The 18,085-nt window shown below is 42.5% G+C and overlaps 1 protein-coding gene across 1 annotated transcript; it reads left to right on the top strand.

Annotated features, from left to right (window-relative positions):
* Positions 1-6,606: 6,606 nt before the first annotated feature.
* On the top strand, positions 6,607-17,842 carry PLAC9 (placenta associated 9). The gene is made up of 4 exons (XM_008505472.2): positions 6,607-6,818; positions 15,084-15,184; positions 16,113-16,233; positions 17,655-17,842. Exons 1-4 carry the CDS (start codon positions 6,761-6,763, stop codon positions 17,663-17,665), a joined length of 291 nt encoding a protein of 96 aa, XP_008503694.2. The 5' UTR covers positions 6,607-6,760; the 3' UTR covers positions 17,666-17,842.
* The last annotated feature ends 243 nt before the right edge of the window (positions 17,843-18,085 follow it).

The following is an 18,085-nucleotide window of genomic DNA, read 5'->3' as shown; positions in this document are numbered from 1 at the left end:
AACTCCCTGAAAGGAGGTTGGAGCCAGGGGGGGGTTGGGCTCTTTTCCCAGACGAATTTCAACAAGACAAGAGGGCAGGGTCTTAAGTTGTGCCAGGGGAGGTTTAGGTTGGATATTAGAAAGAATTTCTTTACAGAGAGAGTGATCAAGCATTGGAATGGGCTGCCCAGGGAAGTAGTGGATTCTCCTTCCCTGGAGATATTTCAAAAGAGACTGGATGTGGCACTCAGTGCCATGGTCTAGCAACCGCAACGGTGGTTCAAGGGTTGGACTTGATGATCTCTGAGGTCCCTTCCAACCCAGCCAATTCTATGATTCTATAATTCTTGCTCTTATTTGTTTGTTTCATCCATAACACTAACTAGAAGATCCATGCAGATGCAGCAATCTAACATTAGATGTAGCCATCAGCAGTCTCCCTCCTACACACACATGGAACTGATCCCATTTCAAGGATTTCATTAGAAAAAAATTCAAAATAATGGGGGGAGGACAAGAATCCAGAATCCCCATCTGGTTTGAAACAATCTGAATTAAAGCTCTGCCTCCAGAGCTTGTGGTGAATGCTAACCTTGTTAATCTACTAATTTGTTCACACTCTCACAAGGTTTTTCATGTCTTGGATGAACCTTTAATAGGAATAGGTTCATGGGCAACTTCTCTTCCCATTCATGATTAAACAATTTCCCTATGGCAAGTACCACAAATTCTATTAAATAGGGGCATTATGAAAGCATTTATGTTGTCTTTTAATACAGTTTTGCAGCTGGAATGAGAGGTAAAAGGCTGGTACCACACAGTAATAGCCAGCTGTACTGCTGGGGAATCTTGTTGGACAGGATCCACCTTGTGATTAACTACACAGAGAGCAGGATGAAAAAATTCATATATTCTTGTTCAGCCCCTGTCAGAAGCATGTTTGAAGCAAAATTGCAGCTAAAGATGTGAGGAACTCCTACCACCCTGCTGCAGTATTGTATTTCCTCTGACACACATATTTTGAAAGGAGTCTTAACCTGGGACTTTTACTACATAGGCTGTAAAATAATACCTGGACTGTAAGTTTTCAGAGGAATGGCAGTGGAGTGATTAGCTTGGCTTCTCTCTCCAGCAAATCCTTCTTTCCTTTCCATCTCTCAGTGACCTTGTGGTAATTAAAAAGAAAGGAGAATAGGCTGACTACTAATCCAAAATGGAATTTCTTTCCAGCTGCTTCTGGTTTCATTAGATATCTCCACAAGTCCCTCAGATGGTAAATATTACCTATATTCAAAGGCTTCATATACCTGGCTGATGCATTGCCTAAGGGAGAAAGGTACAGAGATGTTAAGGACCACAGACCTCTCCTTTCCTGCTGCTCATTATGACTCATGTTCAGCAAGTTTCTGTTCAACAGATGAACAGCTTCTCAGATATTAGCTGCTCCTTCACAGAATGAAAATGTCGGGCCAGTTTCAAGTAATTCTCTCATTCAATCAGTGTGGTTTGCAATCCTGAACTGCTCAGGACAACTAGCTGAATAATTCTGATTTGGGAATAATCAAGTACCTCCCTCATGAATATTATTTTCTGGAATATTATCTGCCATGGACTCACAGATCCATCTGACATTTTTCTGTGACTCAGGTGGGTGGCCTTGAAGTTGCAACAGCAAAGAGATGTTGCCTTCTGGAACAGAAAACACAACACATAGAAGCAGATCAAGTCTGCAAGACAAGACTGGGAATCAAAACTATTCCTGGGTCACTATTTTAGCTAGGAATACAGTTAATCCAACTTTGACAAGGCAAAGTTTCCCTTTCTCTTCAGGGACACCACATGCCATGTTTCATAGGGTGTTCTGAGGCACAGCCAGTGTTCATAAAACACATGGAATCTCTCAAATCTCTGATGTAAGAACTGGTAAAAAAAATACAAAACAAACAACATCATTCACCAGTATTCCATGGGATCAATTTTTCCCTTCAAGCTTCCTGATTCAGTTTCCTCCCAGATAATCACCCAGGAGGCTGAAGCCACAGATGCAAAGCAGCCTGAAGCCACGGGATGCTTACCTAATGCTGGCAAGCAGAATTCAGCCTCATGTCCTGGCAAAAAGATGACACCAGAGAGGCAATTCCTGTAGTTGACTCACTGCTGGCTTTAGGCATAGCACAAAATGAATTGTTTTGAAGAAGGCTTGGTCAGAGCTGTCTGCTCCATGACACACAGGTTTGCTCACTTCCCCAGGGAGGGTACAATTAGAGATAGAGCTGATTCTGACAGTACCTCACACCACTGACCATGTGATATGGGTTTTTTTAACAGTGCCAAAGGTTATAATTTAGTGACAATAGTAGAAGAATTTAACACTGTTTATGAACTTTGAAAATCAAGGTAACAATCACTGATTTGATACATAACACACTGGAGAGGGGATTGCAGTGATTCTGGAGGTATTCACACATTGAAGACTGCAGCCCACAAGATCTGTAACTGCAGCTGTGGCTGATCCATGAACATTAGGGACCTGGAGGCTCAATGGAGACTCAAGGGATGTGGACTCACATGTGGAGTCACAGAATCGGAGAACCATTGGGGTTGGAAGGGACCTCTGAGATCATCAAGTCCAACCCTTGATCCACTCCCCCTGTGGTTCCCAGCCCATGGCACTGAGTGCCACATCCAGTCTCTTCTTAAAAACCTCCAGGGATGGAGAATCCACCCCCTCCATGGGCAGCCCATTCCAGTGCCTGAAGAATTTTTTCCTGATATCCAACCTAACCCTCCCCTGGCAGAGCTTAAGGCCATGGCCTCTTGTCTTACTGGGAGAAGAGCCCGACCCCCCTTGGCTCCAACCTCCTTTCAGGGAGTTCTAGAGAGCGATGAGGTCTCCTCTGAGCCTCCTCTTCTCCAGGCTGAACACCCCCAGCTCCCTCAGCCCTTCCTCACAGGACTTGTGCTGGATCCCTTCACAGCCTCCTTGCTCTTCTCTGGACCTGCTCCAGCACCTCAATCTCCTTCCTGAGCTGAGGGGCCCAGAACTGGACACAGGACTCAAGCTGTGGCCTCACCAGAGCTGAGTACAGGGGCAGAATCCCTTCCCTGGACCTGCTGGCCACACTGTTCCTGAGCCAGGCCAAGATGCCATTGGCCTTCTTGGCCACCTGGGCACACTGCTGGCTCATGTTCAGCTTCCTGTCAATCCAGACTCCCAGGCCCCTTTCTGCCACTCTGTGCCCAGCCTGGAGCTCCCCATGGGGTTGTTGTGGCCAAAGTGCAGGACCCGGCACTTGGCCGTGTTGAACCTCATCCTGTTGGAATCATCCCAACTCTCCAGTCTGTCCAGGTCCCTCTGCAGAGCCCTCCTGCCTTCCAGCTGATCCACACTCCCCCCAGCTTAGTGTCATCTGTGTGAATTTGCTAATTATGGACTCAATCCCCTCATCTAAATCATCAGTGAAGATATTGAACAGCACTGGGCCCAACACTGATCCCTGAGGGACACCGCGGCCACCATTTTGATGCAACCCCGTTCAGCACCACTCTCTGGTGGCCTCCAGCAGTTCCTAACTCAGCACAGAGTGCTCCTGGCTAACCCATGGGCTGACAACTTTTCCAGGAGAATGCTGTGGGTGACAGTGTCAAACAGTCACCACTATCAGAAGCTTTAACACCCCATAGCAAGAAGCTTTTCCTCTGTTCACCACACGGATGCACTGGTTGCAGAACAAGTTTCTGCTTCACTCGGAAGCAGTGCACAAGCTGCATACCTGCTCTGTGGAAATCAACCTTTCCAGGTAATAAAATTCTGCTTCCACACCTATCCAACTGTTTCAACCCAGCTGCCAGAATCTGAGTAAATGAAGAGTCTGAAAATAATTCTCCTTTTCTAAAAGTCTCACAAATGAAAGTTCATTTTACATAAGGCGTTCATCAGCCTCCAAGTAGCAAGAACCTCTGGTCCTGAGCAGCTGGCAGGTACTGAGCTTGTGACAAAAGCCCAGGGAATGTCCACAGTCCTGACTGGACACAAATGCTCTCCCAGGTGTGGGTAGGGAGGACACACCAGCCTTTCAGAGTTCATAATCCACCAGTGTTAAATCCAGGAGAGTAACTATTCTCTTTCATTTCCTTCTCTTTACTGTAAGTTGCTTTCCTCTTCCTACAAAGATGAATATTATACCATATTTTTGCTCTCTGAAGTAATCTCCACTTAATTTTCTTTCCGTCTCACTTGAAGTCCCAAGGGACTGCAGTACAGTGCACTCCATTTTTTGTGAGTTTGTTGGTTTTCTGAGTGTCTGCTCAGCTGTATCCTGTCAGCACATGCCATAGGATTTGATGCCCAGAACAATTTGATTTTGTTCATATGGGACATATGTCCCCTGCCAGCACATGCCCTTTGAGTATCCTATTGCTTCTCCCTATATACTCAGTGGGATCATTGTGCATTTACAAAAAAACTCCCAAATGTTACATATTGCTTTTGCCAAGCATTTAACAAAGAGATACAGAAAGGCTGTACAAAAAAAAAAAAAAAAAAAAAGAAACCCACTCCCAAAATAGACCTAATTCTTGTTTTTGCTCTCCCTTTCACCAGACTGCTTGCTGGCAAAAATTCCCATCTCTGTTCACTGGTATGCTTGTTTTGGCTGCTTGTATCTTGGGAACATCTCAACAGCTGGATTTTGTGCAAACCTATATTAATATGATCTCATTATATTCTCATAAATGGACATTTCCAAGTTGAGTGTGCTGAGGAATGTTTTCTCTGATGGTAATCAGTAAGGGAATCAGAATACAAATAGGTTTGTATCACAAACCTTTCTGCTCCTCTCCGATCTTTTGTCTTGCACTGAGAAATCTACCTTGCAATTTAAGGATTTCTATCACACCTCCTGGATTGTTTTGTACTTCACAATATGTAAAATTAAGAAACAAGTGCCTTGGAGGGACTAAACTCTTCCAGGAGCCTTCAGAGCAACTAAGGAGGAACCTTGAAGCAATATGCTGTAAAGGGGACCTCAGCAGAGGTGGTCTGGGATGGAAATTGTGTTATTTTTTATAGTGTGTTGGAAGGGAAATGAATGTGCAGTACTCTTAAATAGTATAGTGCAGAGAACAGCAAAGAGCATGCAGAAAAACATCCACAGAGAGGCCCCCTTTGCAATATGGAGTGATTCTGATGAAGAAAGGACAAAGGTAAAGGACAAACGCATCCAGAAGACAGCAGCCAGCAAGTCATAAAGATTTTTTCTCTGCCCCTGCCTCCTCTCTCTAAAGCTCAGACAAAACACAGAGAGAATCTCTCACTTCAAAAATCATAGCCTACCCTGGCAGCATCTCCTATGCTCACAGAATAAAACAGAGTGGACTCACCATTACCAGCTGTGGCTTATCTTCAAAGACCTTTTTATAACAAAATTTAAAGGTATGTAGTTTTTCAGCAGGAATGATCAGGTTTATTCTCAAAACAAAAATCTGTAACTGTGACTAAAACACCAGGAAACCCACCAGCACTCTAATTCTCAGAGCCAATTTAATTTTCATTGTATAAAAATGTTAGCTTACTAGCACCAGGCCTGAAGGCTCAATACACACCAAGGTTGCTCTGTGCCCTGTTTTGCTCAAAGTTATCCAAATACTGAATCTTTATTACCGAGGATAATTTGCCTTGTAATTGAGCTTACAACCCAACTTGATCTGGAAGTCACTAAGGATGATTATACTTTGAACTCCATGACAGCATCCCTACAGGGTTCCTTTCAGTTATCTTATTCAAATAACTCCATTTTCTGACTTCTAGAGAGAGGGAAAAATCTAAGAAAATCTGCTCTTGTCTCTAGGCTTTTATTTTCATAGTTAGAAAACTGTTTATCCTGGACAATAACCTTAAGAATTTAGTAGGACATCTTAATGGCCTTTTATCTTTTCCTTGTTTGAAAAAATGATAACTCCACTCAAATGGAGAGGAGGAACAATACCAGGAAGGAGACATTTTAAGCCTTTGAACACTGGTCTTGTGGGGTCAAAGACTGACATTTATCCATCAGTACTCATGAACCCTGCAGACAAACAGTTAACATGTAAGATCCTGCTAAAACACACACAGAGAATACCATCAGCTGGGCTATTTTTATACGTGATGTTACCAAGTCTAACAACCCGTTCCAAACACCTTCCAAACTGAAAAGAGCTGCCTTGTCCTCAACCTGCCCCAAAACATTCTTCTGCAGTCTTAAAAATGAACAAGTCATGGAAAAAAAACCTTGTAAAATGACAACATCTAAAAATACTGTGTTGTTCAGTGCTCCTGCTTTCCCAGCCCGAGTTGAAACCCTAAAGGGAAAGAAATGCCCAGCACCCCTTCATCCTCTCCCTTCATTTTCCTGCCCCACTTGCCCTGTCTGCAGGATTCAGAGCTCTTCAGCACATTCCAGTTGTAATCTGTGTAAATAAATAGAAGGAAAAAAAAAAAAGGAAAAAAAATAGAAGGGAAAAAAAAAACCCCCAAAAAAAAAAAAACCTGTGGGAAGTTTGAACCAATGCCAGCTTGCCCTGGTAACTGGACTTTGTGTGGAGCTGGAAGGGTGTTTTTTAAAAGGAGTGAAGCAGCAGAGAACAGCTCAAGAATCTTGGCTCAGCCTGGGCATATTTCCTCCTAACTCTGGCTAAACCTCAGCACGAGGGGCTGGACGGAGCAGTGGATGCAAAGCTGGGGAGAGAGGCTGCAGGGCTTTCTACCAGGACTGCAGCAGAGCCTGGAGAAGCTGGAACCATGCTTTTCCTTTGGACACTGGTGTTTATATCAGTCCTGCAGGAGCAAGAACCCTCAGGTAAGTGATCCCGAGGAACTCTGGTCGCCCGTAGCATGGTTAAAGCCTTTGCAGAGGATGGGAGGGGGAGGTAAAGGATTTCTTACTCTGTGGGGTTTCTATGAAGGTGAAACAGATATGTGCCCAAAGGCTGTGGGAATGGTGTTTTTAATAGGAAAAAGTCAATTTATGTGCTGCTCAAGTCCATGCTGCAGGCATATTGCTTTGGTAGAGATTTTTCACTTCTCATGGGTGATACTACCACTGGATTTTCAGAAATTAAGAACCTCATTCAGGTGCTGCAGCCACTGCCCTTCATTTCCATAATTACTGTTCTGGCAGTCTTAGTTACATGCACACTAATCCACTCAGAAATGAGATAGAAGTTTAAGGTGAAGGGAAAAATGTTTTATTCTATTCAAACCCTTCTTGTTAGAGTTGCTGGTAACAGCACAGCATTTTTTTCTCCTCTGCTTTGCATTACTTATTCCTTAGATTTTAAGGCACACAATGTCTTCTCCAAATGCCTTGGGAGTACAGAGAATAGACACAGAACCTCTGATCAGCTTGCATCTGAATTTTGCTTTCATAACCAACATATTAGTGCTGGTATGAGCTGCAATCACATTGTACCTGATGGTGTGACTGAAAGCTATTCAGCTGGGCTAGCTGAAGGGTTTATAGTCCCTGTGTAACCACAAACCTGGCTTCCCAGACTGTTTCTATTATGTGTTTTCTGAGGCCCAGCCTTATTTTCCTTTTGCTTTTACTTCTTGACAACAACACAGTGTTTGTATTTCATGGTGGAGTCAGAAGTTGCCATTATAACCCAACCATTTCCTGAAAAACTGTTACTCCCTTCTGCCCTCAAGTCCCAGTCACCCTTCCTGGCCCTGTATCCCTCCCAAACAACTGGCTTTGTGCTGTCTATCAGGGATGAACAGAAATATCAATACCTCAGCGAGGGCTCTCTAACTTGTTCTCAACTCTACCAGCACTCACAACCTTCTTGCAAGTTTTGCAAGCATCATGCAAACTGTGTGAAAGTGAAAAAAAAAATTGGCTGGAAGAATGCTGGTGGTTTGGTTTTTTATTTTAGTCCCCCAAAAGTATGGTGTAAAACTAAGATCATCAGTGCACTCAGATAAAGTCCAGCTGAATAGAATAGTACTTGAATAGCAACTGCAGCAGAGACTACAACTCGTTATCATGCCAGGAGTTGGCTGGGAACTTCTCAGCTAATTCCCTGTTACTCAAGGAATCATTTTCACTGTCTCAATGAGTAACTTTATGTAAGATGAGATATTATGTGTCCTGGCTGGCTGACAGGCTTAAAAAAGTCATCCCTATTTTCCCACTTTGCTACCTTGAGTCAGGGAATCTCAATTTTGATTTCTTTGCTTATTTTCCCTCCTGATTCCCATGGGTTCCTCTTAAAAATGGTTGTGGTTGGCCAAAGTAGAATTTTTTTTAATTTAGAATCATAGAATCATAGAATTAGCCGGGTTGGAAGGGACCTCAGAGATCATCTAGTCCAACCCTTGACCCACCGGAGCAGTTGCTAGACCATGGCACTGAGTGCCACATCCAGTCTTTTTTTAAATGTCTCCAGGGACGGAGAATCTACCACCTCACCGGGCAGTCCATTCCATAGCCTAATCACCCTCTCCGTGAAGAAATTCTTTCTAATATCCAACCTAAACCTCCCCTGGCACAACTTAAGACCATGCCCTCTTGTCTTGTTGAAGGTCGTCTGTGAAAAGAGTCCAGTTCCCACCTCGCTACAGCCTCCTTTCAGGTAGACAGCAATGAGGTCTCCCCTGAGCCTCCTCTTCTTCAGGCTGAACAGCCCCAGCTCTCTCAGCCTCTCCTCATAGGGTCTGTGCTCGAGTCCCTTCACCAGCCTGGTTGCCCTCCTTTGGACCTGCTCCAGGACCTCTACATCCTTCTTAAACTGAGGGGCCCAGAACTGGACACAGTACTCGAGGTGTGGCCTAACCAGCGCTCGAGTACATTAAGACATTAATATGAACTTTAGACATTAATATGAACAATTTCACATTCACAGAACCAATGAGATGCTCTGTTTGGCTGAGAAAACCAAATACTGAGCATGCCACTAGGGAGAGCTCCAGTAGAAGCATTGATGCTCAATACTCCACTCTGTGGCATGGTTTTGTTTTTAAACAGCACAAGTTTTTTTGGGTTTTAATGACAAGTTAGAGTAAGCCAAGTGTAAGAATGTTTTGCTTCAGTCAGCTAACTTATTATGACTTCTCAGAAGATTTTGGATTCTCTGATCTCCACATGCAATATCAAAGCTGAGAACTGTTAGCTAGACCATTGTCTGGAAACTAGAGAGAAAAAAAAAAAAATCCCTTCAAAACAGCCTACTTATGCCCCAAACTGACCACTTGCATTCTCACAGAACAGCATTTTGCCTCTGGGAGATAAAACTATTGCAATTTAGAATTAAATCCACAATAAAAGCTGATGAGAGATATCCCATCCTAACCCAGACTTGGACTGATATTTCTCTCCCAATGAACTAGCAGTGGCTTAACCCACACCCCATTTGTCAGAGGTATTTTGTGTCCTTGCAGAAAACTGCTGGCATTATTGTCTCCAGTGCAAGGATTTCAGTCTTTGCAAATACTTCTGAGATGCAACAAGAAAGAAGAAAGCTTGTCCCAACACAGTGTATCCAGGTGCAGGAATGTTTCTTAAGGCAATCTCAAGATAGGGGTTCTGTAGTGAGCCTTCTTACAGCTTTTATGCACCTGTAAAACCCTGTGTTTTGTTATGTAGTTTAAAAGGAATTCATTAAGTTCTGTGGAGTTTGTAATCTCCATGTGTAAAGCAAAGGTTAGCCCCAAACTCCAAAGAAATCAGGGGTTTAGAAATAGAAGACTCCTGCTGTTCATCTGCAGGGTGCAACTATTTCTAAGAGCAGCTGATGTGCCCCAGGTGAAGCAGTTGTGAGTGCACACATCCAGTATCTGTGTCTGTGCACATGTAAACCTTGCTATTCTACTTCTGGAGTTGTTGCAGAACATATGAACTGTCTGCCAGAGGAAAACAGATCATCAAGAAAATCCTTAAAGTTCAAGTGTTAAGGAAAAAAAAAACAACTACAAGGATATTCTTTCTTTGTTCTATCTTATTTCTTTCTACTGCCATCACTTGCTCATGTGCATACTACACAAGAGCTGACAAACAAGTCACAGACTCACCTCACCCCATGACCAAAGCTCCTGTTGCTAAACACAGACCAAAAGTTATGTCCTCATAACATGGAAAAACTCTTTGTCCTCACAGCTACCAGTGGTCACCCTCAGATTGGTGGTGGCATCAAACGCTCACGTATCTCACCTCCCCCATTCTCAAACCAGCCTTAACCTCACTTGTTCTGCACAACTTCCATTCTTTAGATCTCCTACAACACAGATTCCTAAAATATATCCCTCTGCCCACACACAAGTCCCATTCAGCTGCTGGCTCCAGCCTTCCTAACACTTCACCCAGGTTTCCAAAGCAAATACAGATTTGCACAGATAAATACAAAACAAAGGGAAAATTCTGCTTAAATCCCACAGCATTACAACATGAATTAGAATAACTTACCTGCAAATTAGAGTAACTTACCTGCAAATTAGACAGCTCATGCCTCAGATCAGTCCAATTCCCTGTAGTCATTTCCTGTTGCAGCAGCAAACTTGAGAGGAGATTCCCTGTCTACTATTTCAGAAGCATGCTGGAAACATGGTTCAAGCCAACAGCTGCCTTAAGACAATATTTTGTTATCTTCCTTCCTTTGAAAAACACGCCAAACCTAAGTGCTTCTTACAATCACAGCAGAAAAAGAAAAGTGTGTTTTTCAAGTGGTCATTCTGCTTCTGAAATCCATGGCAGCCATCTCCTAGTTGGGAGCCATTTGTACCAAGTCCCATTTTCCACATTTCACAAGAAGAGAACAGATCACATCATGGCAACTCACCTGTAAGCTGATGTGTAGACAAGGTAGGGAAGTGAGAGCTGGCAGTTCATGATATTCTGACCCCTTTCACTAATGCAATGCATCCCACAAAGCAGGAGATTTCCTCTTCTTTCAGGGGGAAAAAAGAATTAAGGTAAGTTTAATCTTAACTGATCATGGATCTGAAATATCAGTCATAGTATAATATTCTATATCTTGATGAACAGAGTATGAAGCAGGTCTGCAAAGCTGGAAGTTGACTTTCTTTAACTTCTAAAATGAATATTTAAAATAATTGATTCCATGGAAAAAAGATATTATGGGATGTTTTCATTATTATCATGAGATTCTTGAATACCAGATGAATTCCTTGAATTTTATTTCCTGTTTAAAATCTTTCCAAGATTTGCCATTCAGGTACCAGTTTAAGTATAAAGTGAACATACAGATCACAGATTAATCCCTAACCTGGCATTAAAGATTTACAATGTAACTCCTTGGACTGATTTAGCAAAAGTCCCACAACTCTAAACTCTAGAAAGAGGTTCAGAGGTGCCTAAATCACAGCATTCAGAATTTTTTTATGGATTATGGCCTGGAAGATGCTCTATGTCCAATTAAAGATATGTTCCTGAGCAGATAAGGATTTGAAGACAATCTGCTCATTAAAAAGCACTTCCAAGACAACACATTCTATTTAAACCCATTATCTGTGGTGTCCTAACAATAAAATATGATAAGGATTAAGTTATGTATAATACAGCTTAAAATTAATTGGTGCACACTGGTGGTAATTAGACCAGTAGCAGTATCCAAAGTTAGTCCAGTTTTTCCATATCTAGGGATTCCAATAAAATTAAGGGTTGATATAGCTGAGAAACTCAGAACTTGAAGAACAGCTTCCCAAATTCGATCTGACTGGCAGTGTTGGCTTAACACAGTCTCAGGTCTGAAAGCACAAAGAGTGATAGTATTGGTGTTGGTTCAGGTTCAAAGCAATTGAGCCTACAATTGACCAACCACTTTTGCAAACCATGTAATTTCTTAGGCTAAGATTTCCAAGTTCTAGGCATGCTGAAGAGGAGTTCAACACAGATTTAGCCAAGGAATAATTTAAGGAACAGCAAATGCCTTTGGAAGTCTGCTGCATTCTCCCCAAACTGGTTAGGGGGTTGATACTCAAGTTCATGACCTTGTTCCTGTTGGAACATAAACCCATTACTACCCCCTTCATCATCATCATCATATAATTCTTATTAATATAATTCTTGATAAATAATAATATATAACAATAATTCTTAGTAAATGCCATTGGATCACTTTATACTATATTTTCCATGAATAAAAAGATATTGTAAAGATAAGGCAGGGCAAACAAGAACATGCAGCACAGCATGTTTTCTTGAAGAGATTTTCTTTTTTCATTATTCCCCTTGGTCAGTCACATGATTTCAGGCTTCCATATTCCCCATCTGGTTCCTATTTCCATCTCACTTGTCTTTCACTTGGCTTGTGGCCTGCTTTGTTTCACCCCTCCCTTCCTCCCAAGCACAACATGAACTCTCAGTTAACTTTCAAAACCACACGGGTCACAGAATGATGCAAAAGGAATTTTATAGACTTGAAAAGCAAAAGGGAACATTATGGTAGCTCAGTTTGACCTTCCCCATTACTCAGACCCAAGAACCCAACTCAGTCCTTCCTGCATCTTCAGAGAAAGAAAGGAAGCTGAACATGAGCCAGCAGTGTGCCCAGGTGGCCAAGAAGGCCAATGGCATCCTGGCCTGGATCAGGAACAGCGTGGCCAGCAGGTCCAGGGAAGGGATTCTGCCCCTGTACTCAGCCCTGGTGAGGCCACAGCTTGAGTCCTGTGTCCAGTTCTGGGCCGCTCAGTTCAGGAAGGAGATTGAGGTGCTGGAGCAGGTCCAGAGAAGAGCAAGGAGGCTGTGAAGGGATCCAGCACAAGTCCTGTGAGGAAGGGCTGAGGGAGCTGGGGGTGTTGAGGCTGGAGAAGAGGAGGCTCAGGGGAGACCTCATCACTCTCTACAACTCCCTGTTGTAGGAGCCAGGGGGGGGTTGGGCTCTTTTCCCAGGCAACTCTCAGCAAGACAAGAGGGCAGGGTCTCAAGTTGTGCCAGGGGAGGTTTAGGTTGGAGATTAGAAAGAATTTCTTTACGGAGAGGGTGATCAGGCATTGGAATGGGCTGCCCAGGGAAGTAGTGGATTCTCCATCCCTGGAGATATTTCAAAAGAGCCTGGATGTGGCACTCAGTGCCATGGGCTGGGAACCGCAGCGGTGGTTCAAGGGTTGGACTTGATGATCTCTGAGGTCCCTTCCAACCCAGCCAATTCTATGATTCTATGATTCTATGAAAGAGAAGTTGCCTACCCAAATTTGAGCCAACCAACATTAACCACCTTCAATTTTCCATCTCTAGGGGAGGAACAAAACTAAACAAGCCTGGCACACACCTGACAGCAACCTAAAAGCTCCTTTAACAACCTCATACAACTGGTGCTGCTTTTCAGCCAGACTTTCCATCCAGCCTTGTGGTCCAGCCATCTTCAGCTAGATTACTAAAATAAAAAAGAACTTCCTGGGAGATTTTCAAATTCTTCCATTTGCTCTTAGTCCACGTAATGATTTCTGCTGCCATTCTACAGTTTGGTTGTAGTTACATCTGGGAATGTTCTCAGTAGTTGACAACAGATCTGCAGTTACCTCCCCACTGTGCCTTCTGCTTCCCCTTCATCTTCTCTCCAAGGTGATGGGTTGCAGTTCAGCAGACAGCTTGATGCTGAGAGCTGGGAATGTTGGAAAGGTGGACATTTTATTCACCTCTGACAGTAAAACAGAGCTTACCTTGCTATCATCATTTTAGTATCTCCATAGTGTTCCAGTCGTGATGGAAAAAAAAATAAATTTAAAGAAGCAAAAACTGAAAATTGGCACACTTCATTTGACCACTAAGGTAACAACACTCCCAAAACACCACTAGCAGCAACAAAGAGGGAAAAAAGTACCTGCCAGATTTCAGCAGTCTTCAGGAAACAGGAGGAACCGATCTTTGGGATTCTGTCCTAACAGCACCACCTCCTGGTGAAGGCGCAAAATAACCCCAAATCAAAATCTTGTTAACAAATAAACAATTCTCCCTTAAGCTCTGCCAAACCAATTTCTAAATTCCATCTAGTACACCAGATCACGTTTTATTCATCTCCTCCTCCCCACCCTACACCATCTAATTTCAAGGATACCATCCCAAACCAGAGTGCAAAACTCTGCTACCATCAAACTGCAATGGCTACAAACCCAGACTGAGTCCTTACTGACATGTTTGCATCACCTGGATACCTACACTCCAGTTCCAAATCTTGCACTGCAGACAGACCTGGTTGCTCTTCTTGTGTTTCTCACAGTTTATTATAACACAGCCTCACAGGTTCCTCTTTGTTACAAACACCAGGAGGAGGAGATTCTGCTGCTTTCTCATCACCACAGCTTGATCAGGGCTCAAACAAGAACAAGACCTAATTTTACCCACATGGAATAAGATATGTTATCACTTTGGTGAGGTTTAAACTCACTATGCACACGTATTTAAATCTAAATGTTACTGAATGCTGCACAAAAGTTAGGAAAAGGAAATTGGCTCTGGTTAAAGCACAGATTCCAGCAGAATGCAATGTTCAAAGAGTACTGAGAGGTAAACACAGTAAACTGACAGAGATAAGAGACTTGTATGTGACCATGTACGGTCAGCAAATGGCATCAGATGAACACACAATTTTATTATTTCCCTTCCCTCTGCAACATCAGGCTGCTATGGGTGAGTTTCTGGGACAGTGGAATCACCAGCTTGTATCCACTCAGGGTGGAAGTGGACAAACTGAGCTACTCTCAGTTTTACCATACTAGCTGCTTCTGAAGAAAGTCTAAAAGGAACTGATGTGGAAGGCAGCTCTCCCCAGTGCTTAGATTTTAGACTTCTAGAGACAGAGCTACAGTCTGTAAACTTACCCTAGGGAAAAACACCTTGTGTAAAACAGACACACACACAGACAAACCAAAAAAATACCCGTGGCAAGAGAAAACACTGTTCCAATAAGCTGTGACAAGATGTACAGGCAAGGAGACATTCCCAGCACTGGGGTTCAGCTGTAGTTGCTGAGAGAGGCTCCAATTCTACCTGGGACTCCTGTACTTGGGTTCATAAAGCTGTTCAGCATGCCAAACACCACTTCAGCAGTCAGAAAGGTAAGGGCTGCTATTAAAAAGCTCCTGTTAATTAACTGTGGCTGTTTTGCAGCTGCTGCAGACCCTGTCAGGGTGTTTCCTGGAAGCCTGGGAGGAGGAAGCTGGTGTAATGAACATGAAACGATCCACAAGCGCCTCGATATTATTGAAGAGGTAAGAGCTGCTGCACTGGCTCCTGGACCTAACCAGACCTCTGGCCCATCCTTTGGACCAAAAGAAAGGAAAAAAGAATGATTTTTCTAGACACTGTCCCTTCTTGAGTTTATTCCAGTCAAAGTCTGGCTATTTTTCCTGATGGAGTGGTTTGTAACTCTCCATCAAGTCATCATTGCTGGAAACATAACATCCTGATGAATTCCCAACAACTTCATCAATCAGGGAATATTACAAATCAGCCTTTTCTAAAATGCTTAGAACTTTGCCTTTCTCAGAACAGTCTCAGGACTGATACTTTAAAAGTTTCACATCTGCTCATGGCTAGATGTGAATTTTGCAGCTGACTCAAGACTGATGAAGGAGGAACTTCTGCTTGCTCCTGCAGACCCTCAAGACCTAAATGTGCTCTGGGAGCCTAGAAAAGCTGCAAAGTTTTAATTTTTTTTTTCTCTGGGGGTGTAAGCACTCCCACAATATGTGTTCTGTGCTAACTATTCCCAGCTGCCACACAGCTGCATGCTGTCAGTTCTCAAATGGCAACTTTACCTCTCTCCTGCTCTAGTCCCAGCCCTCTTGTTTTCACCCCATCAGCTCCTCTTACCTCCCATGCAGGTTCTTTTCTTGGATATGATGGTGACACAGGAACGAGAGAAAATTAAAAACAAATTAATGCAAAACTCCCTCCAAGAAGTCAAATTCGGGGTGATTTTAGTCTAGAGAGATGCTGACATTTTAAATACTCCCTGCCACTAGAGGCCAGCACAACACAAGAAATAATTAAATCTGCACTGCACAATGTAAATTTAATTAGGTGTCAGCATTATGGGACATTAAATTTGCACTTCTAATAGCACATTTGGTATAATTTCTTCCACTTCACACTTTGACAACCCCTTTTCTCCATTTGTCTCCCTTGTTTTATTAGACAGTGATAAAAACAGTGGAGCACCTAGAATCAGAAGTCAAATCTCTCCTCAATATCCTCAATAAGACCACATCAAATATCCCCATCACTCCTGGAACCTCACTGACAGATATTTTTGATGGTAAGTATCAAGTGGGATAAAGCCTCACTTGAAAACAGTGCTGCATGTGTTATTACTGAAGTCCACCACCTTTTCTCCCTCCAAGCCATGCAGTAATCCCTTCATTTAATTCAGTGCAGCCAAGGCCTCAGCTGAAATGGTGGATCCAGTTTTGAACACCAGGTTTCAACAACCACTTAATAAAGCAGAGGAAGAAAAGGAAAAAAAAAACCTCACCAAATAAACAAAAACAAGCTAAGGAGTTACATACATGAACTATGCATAAAGGTTGATCAATTGGGGGTTGGGTTTAGTCCCAAAAGAATTTCTAAGTAGGCCACCAGAACAAGAAAGCATGACACTAAGATGAAAACTGTTTTCTTTCTCATTGCAAAAATGAGTAAAAAAAAGAAATAATGCATCTGGAATGACTCAAACACAACACAAAGCTTTCTTACAAGGACAGTGACTGCATGTTCCCCAGCACTGGAAATGTTGAACAAGCATCACACCTTAGAACAGCAGGATGGACCCTGTTTTAAAATCCTGTGATTCTTTAGTTTCATGTGTAACAAACAAACCAAAGGAGGGCAACAAAATATTAAATATATTATTATAAGTATTACTATTTTGGTATCTTAAATCCAATTTTGACACACTCACAGGAAACAACCTCCTGGATCAATGTTTTTTGCAATAAATTTAAACACAACAGCAATTGTTTGTGTGAGACCACCAATTCTACACCTGTTCTTAGAATGCTCTGTCCTCTTCAGTCAGTGCCAACTACCAATAGTGCACTTAACAAGGGGAGAGACACTCCTGTGGAAAATAAACCTCTCATGGAAAGGTATGAGCATCCACAGACATGTTTATGGAGCAAGTTTTGTCTGTGTTGGGTGTTCTGTTTGTCCATACACACATACAGACTGTAGCACACTTCCATGAGAGCAGGCAGGCCCAAAGCAGGCAGCAGGAGAGTTCAGGTTGGATTTTAGTTTTTGAAGTTGGCCATGAGTGATGTGTCCTCACCAACTGTGTTACTCATCAGAATTTCCATTCTTCTGTGAGAGGCAATTAATAGGTAACAATTAAGTTATTCCCTTACAATGATAATTTCTTTTAAAAAGAAAAGTGTTCTAGAAAAGTGTTACAGTGAATTTAAACTGGAAATCCTATGACAACCTTGCCATACTTGCAGCACATCTATAGCAAGTGCTTCTCAGATGGAGCTTGAATCAACTGCTCAAGAATTACAGAGTTCCAGGACCTTCTTTCTGTGTTTCAGTAAATCAGAGACAATTCCTCACTTTAAAGTGATAGGATTCACATTTTAAAAAATGTTTATCTACAAAGATCGATCCTCATCTTATAACCAAAAATAATAAATAATAAAATAATAATTAAAAAAATAAATAATAAATCATCTCTTCTCTGTACAGACATCAGCTGAGCACTGTGAAGACAGAAGACAGCTGAATGCACCAGTGTTGTCATAAACCATTGCACCTTTGTTCATTTACTAAGCTTGTGTTGCCACAGTCTGAGCAGGGGTGAACAACCCTCACCTGTAGTTTTGCCTTCTGTGTTCCCATGCTTTCTAATAAACAGGTGTTGCCTTCTGACACTACTCCAAAGCTTGCTTTTAAATCTTTCAGCAGCCCTACTCAATCAAAACTGCATTTCAAACACAGCCCTTCCAGTAAGCCAAGTGGGACAAGTCAGCATTTGTCCTTTGGATGCACATCCCCCTTATTCTGATATCTTTACACATTTCTTCCTTGAAGAAGTGACGATGCAAACCAGAACTAATTCCAACATCCATCTCCACCACACCCCCATTTTATTTCATGAAAAAAGCAACACAATTTCT

Source organism: Calypte anna, chromosome 6, assembly GCF_003957555.1.
Source record: "Calypte anna isolate BGI_N300 chromosome 6, bCalAnn1_v1.p, whole genome shotgun sequence".
In the NCBI taxonomy this organism is placed as follows: Eukaryota; Metazoa; Chordata; class Aves; order Apodiformes; family Trochilidae; genus Calypte; species Calypte anna.
This window is presented reverse-complemented; position numbering and strand designations above follow the sequence as displayed.

What these genes read in the sequence shown, in the direction of transcription:
- PLAC9 (XM_008505472.2), top strand. Translation starts at nt 6,761, where the DNA reads ATGCTTTTCCTTTGGACACTGGTGTTTATATCAGTCCTGCAGGAGCAA. An exon ending in GCAGGAGCAAGAACCCTCAG is followed by an intron (nt 6,819 to 15,083) that starts GTAAGTGATCCC and finishes GCTGTTTTGCAG; the next exon opens with CTGCTGCAGACCCTGTCAGG. An exon ending in GCCTCGATATTATTGAAGAG is followed by an intron (nt 15,185 to 16,112) that starts GTAAGAGCTGCT and finishes TTGTTTTATTAG; the next exon opens with ACAGTGATAAAAACAGTGGA.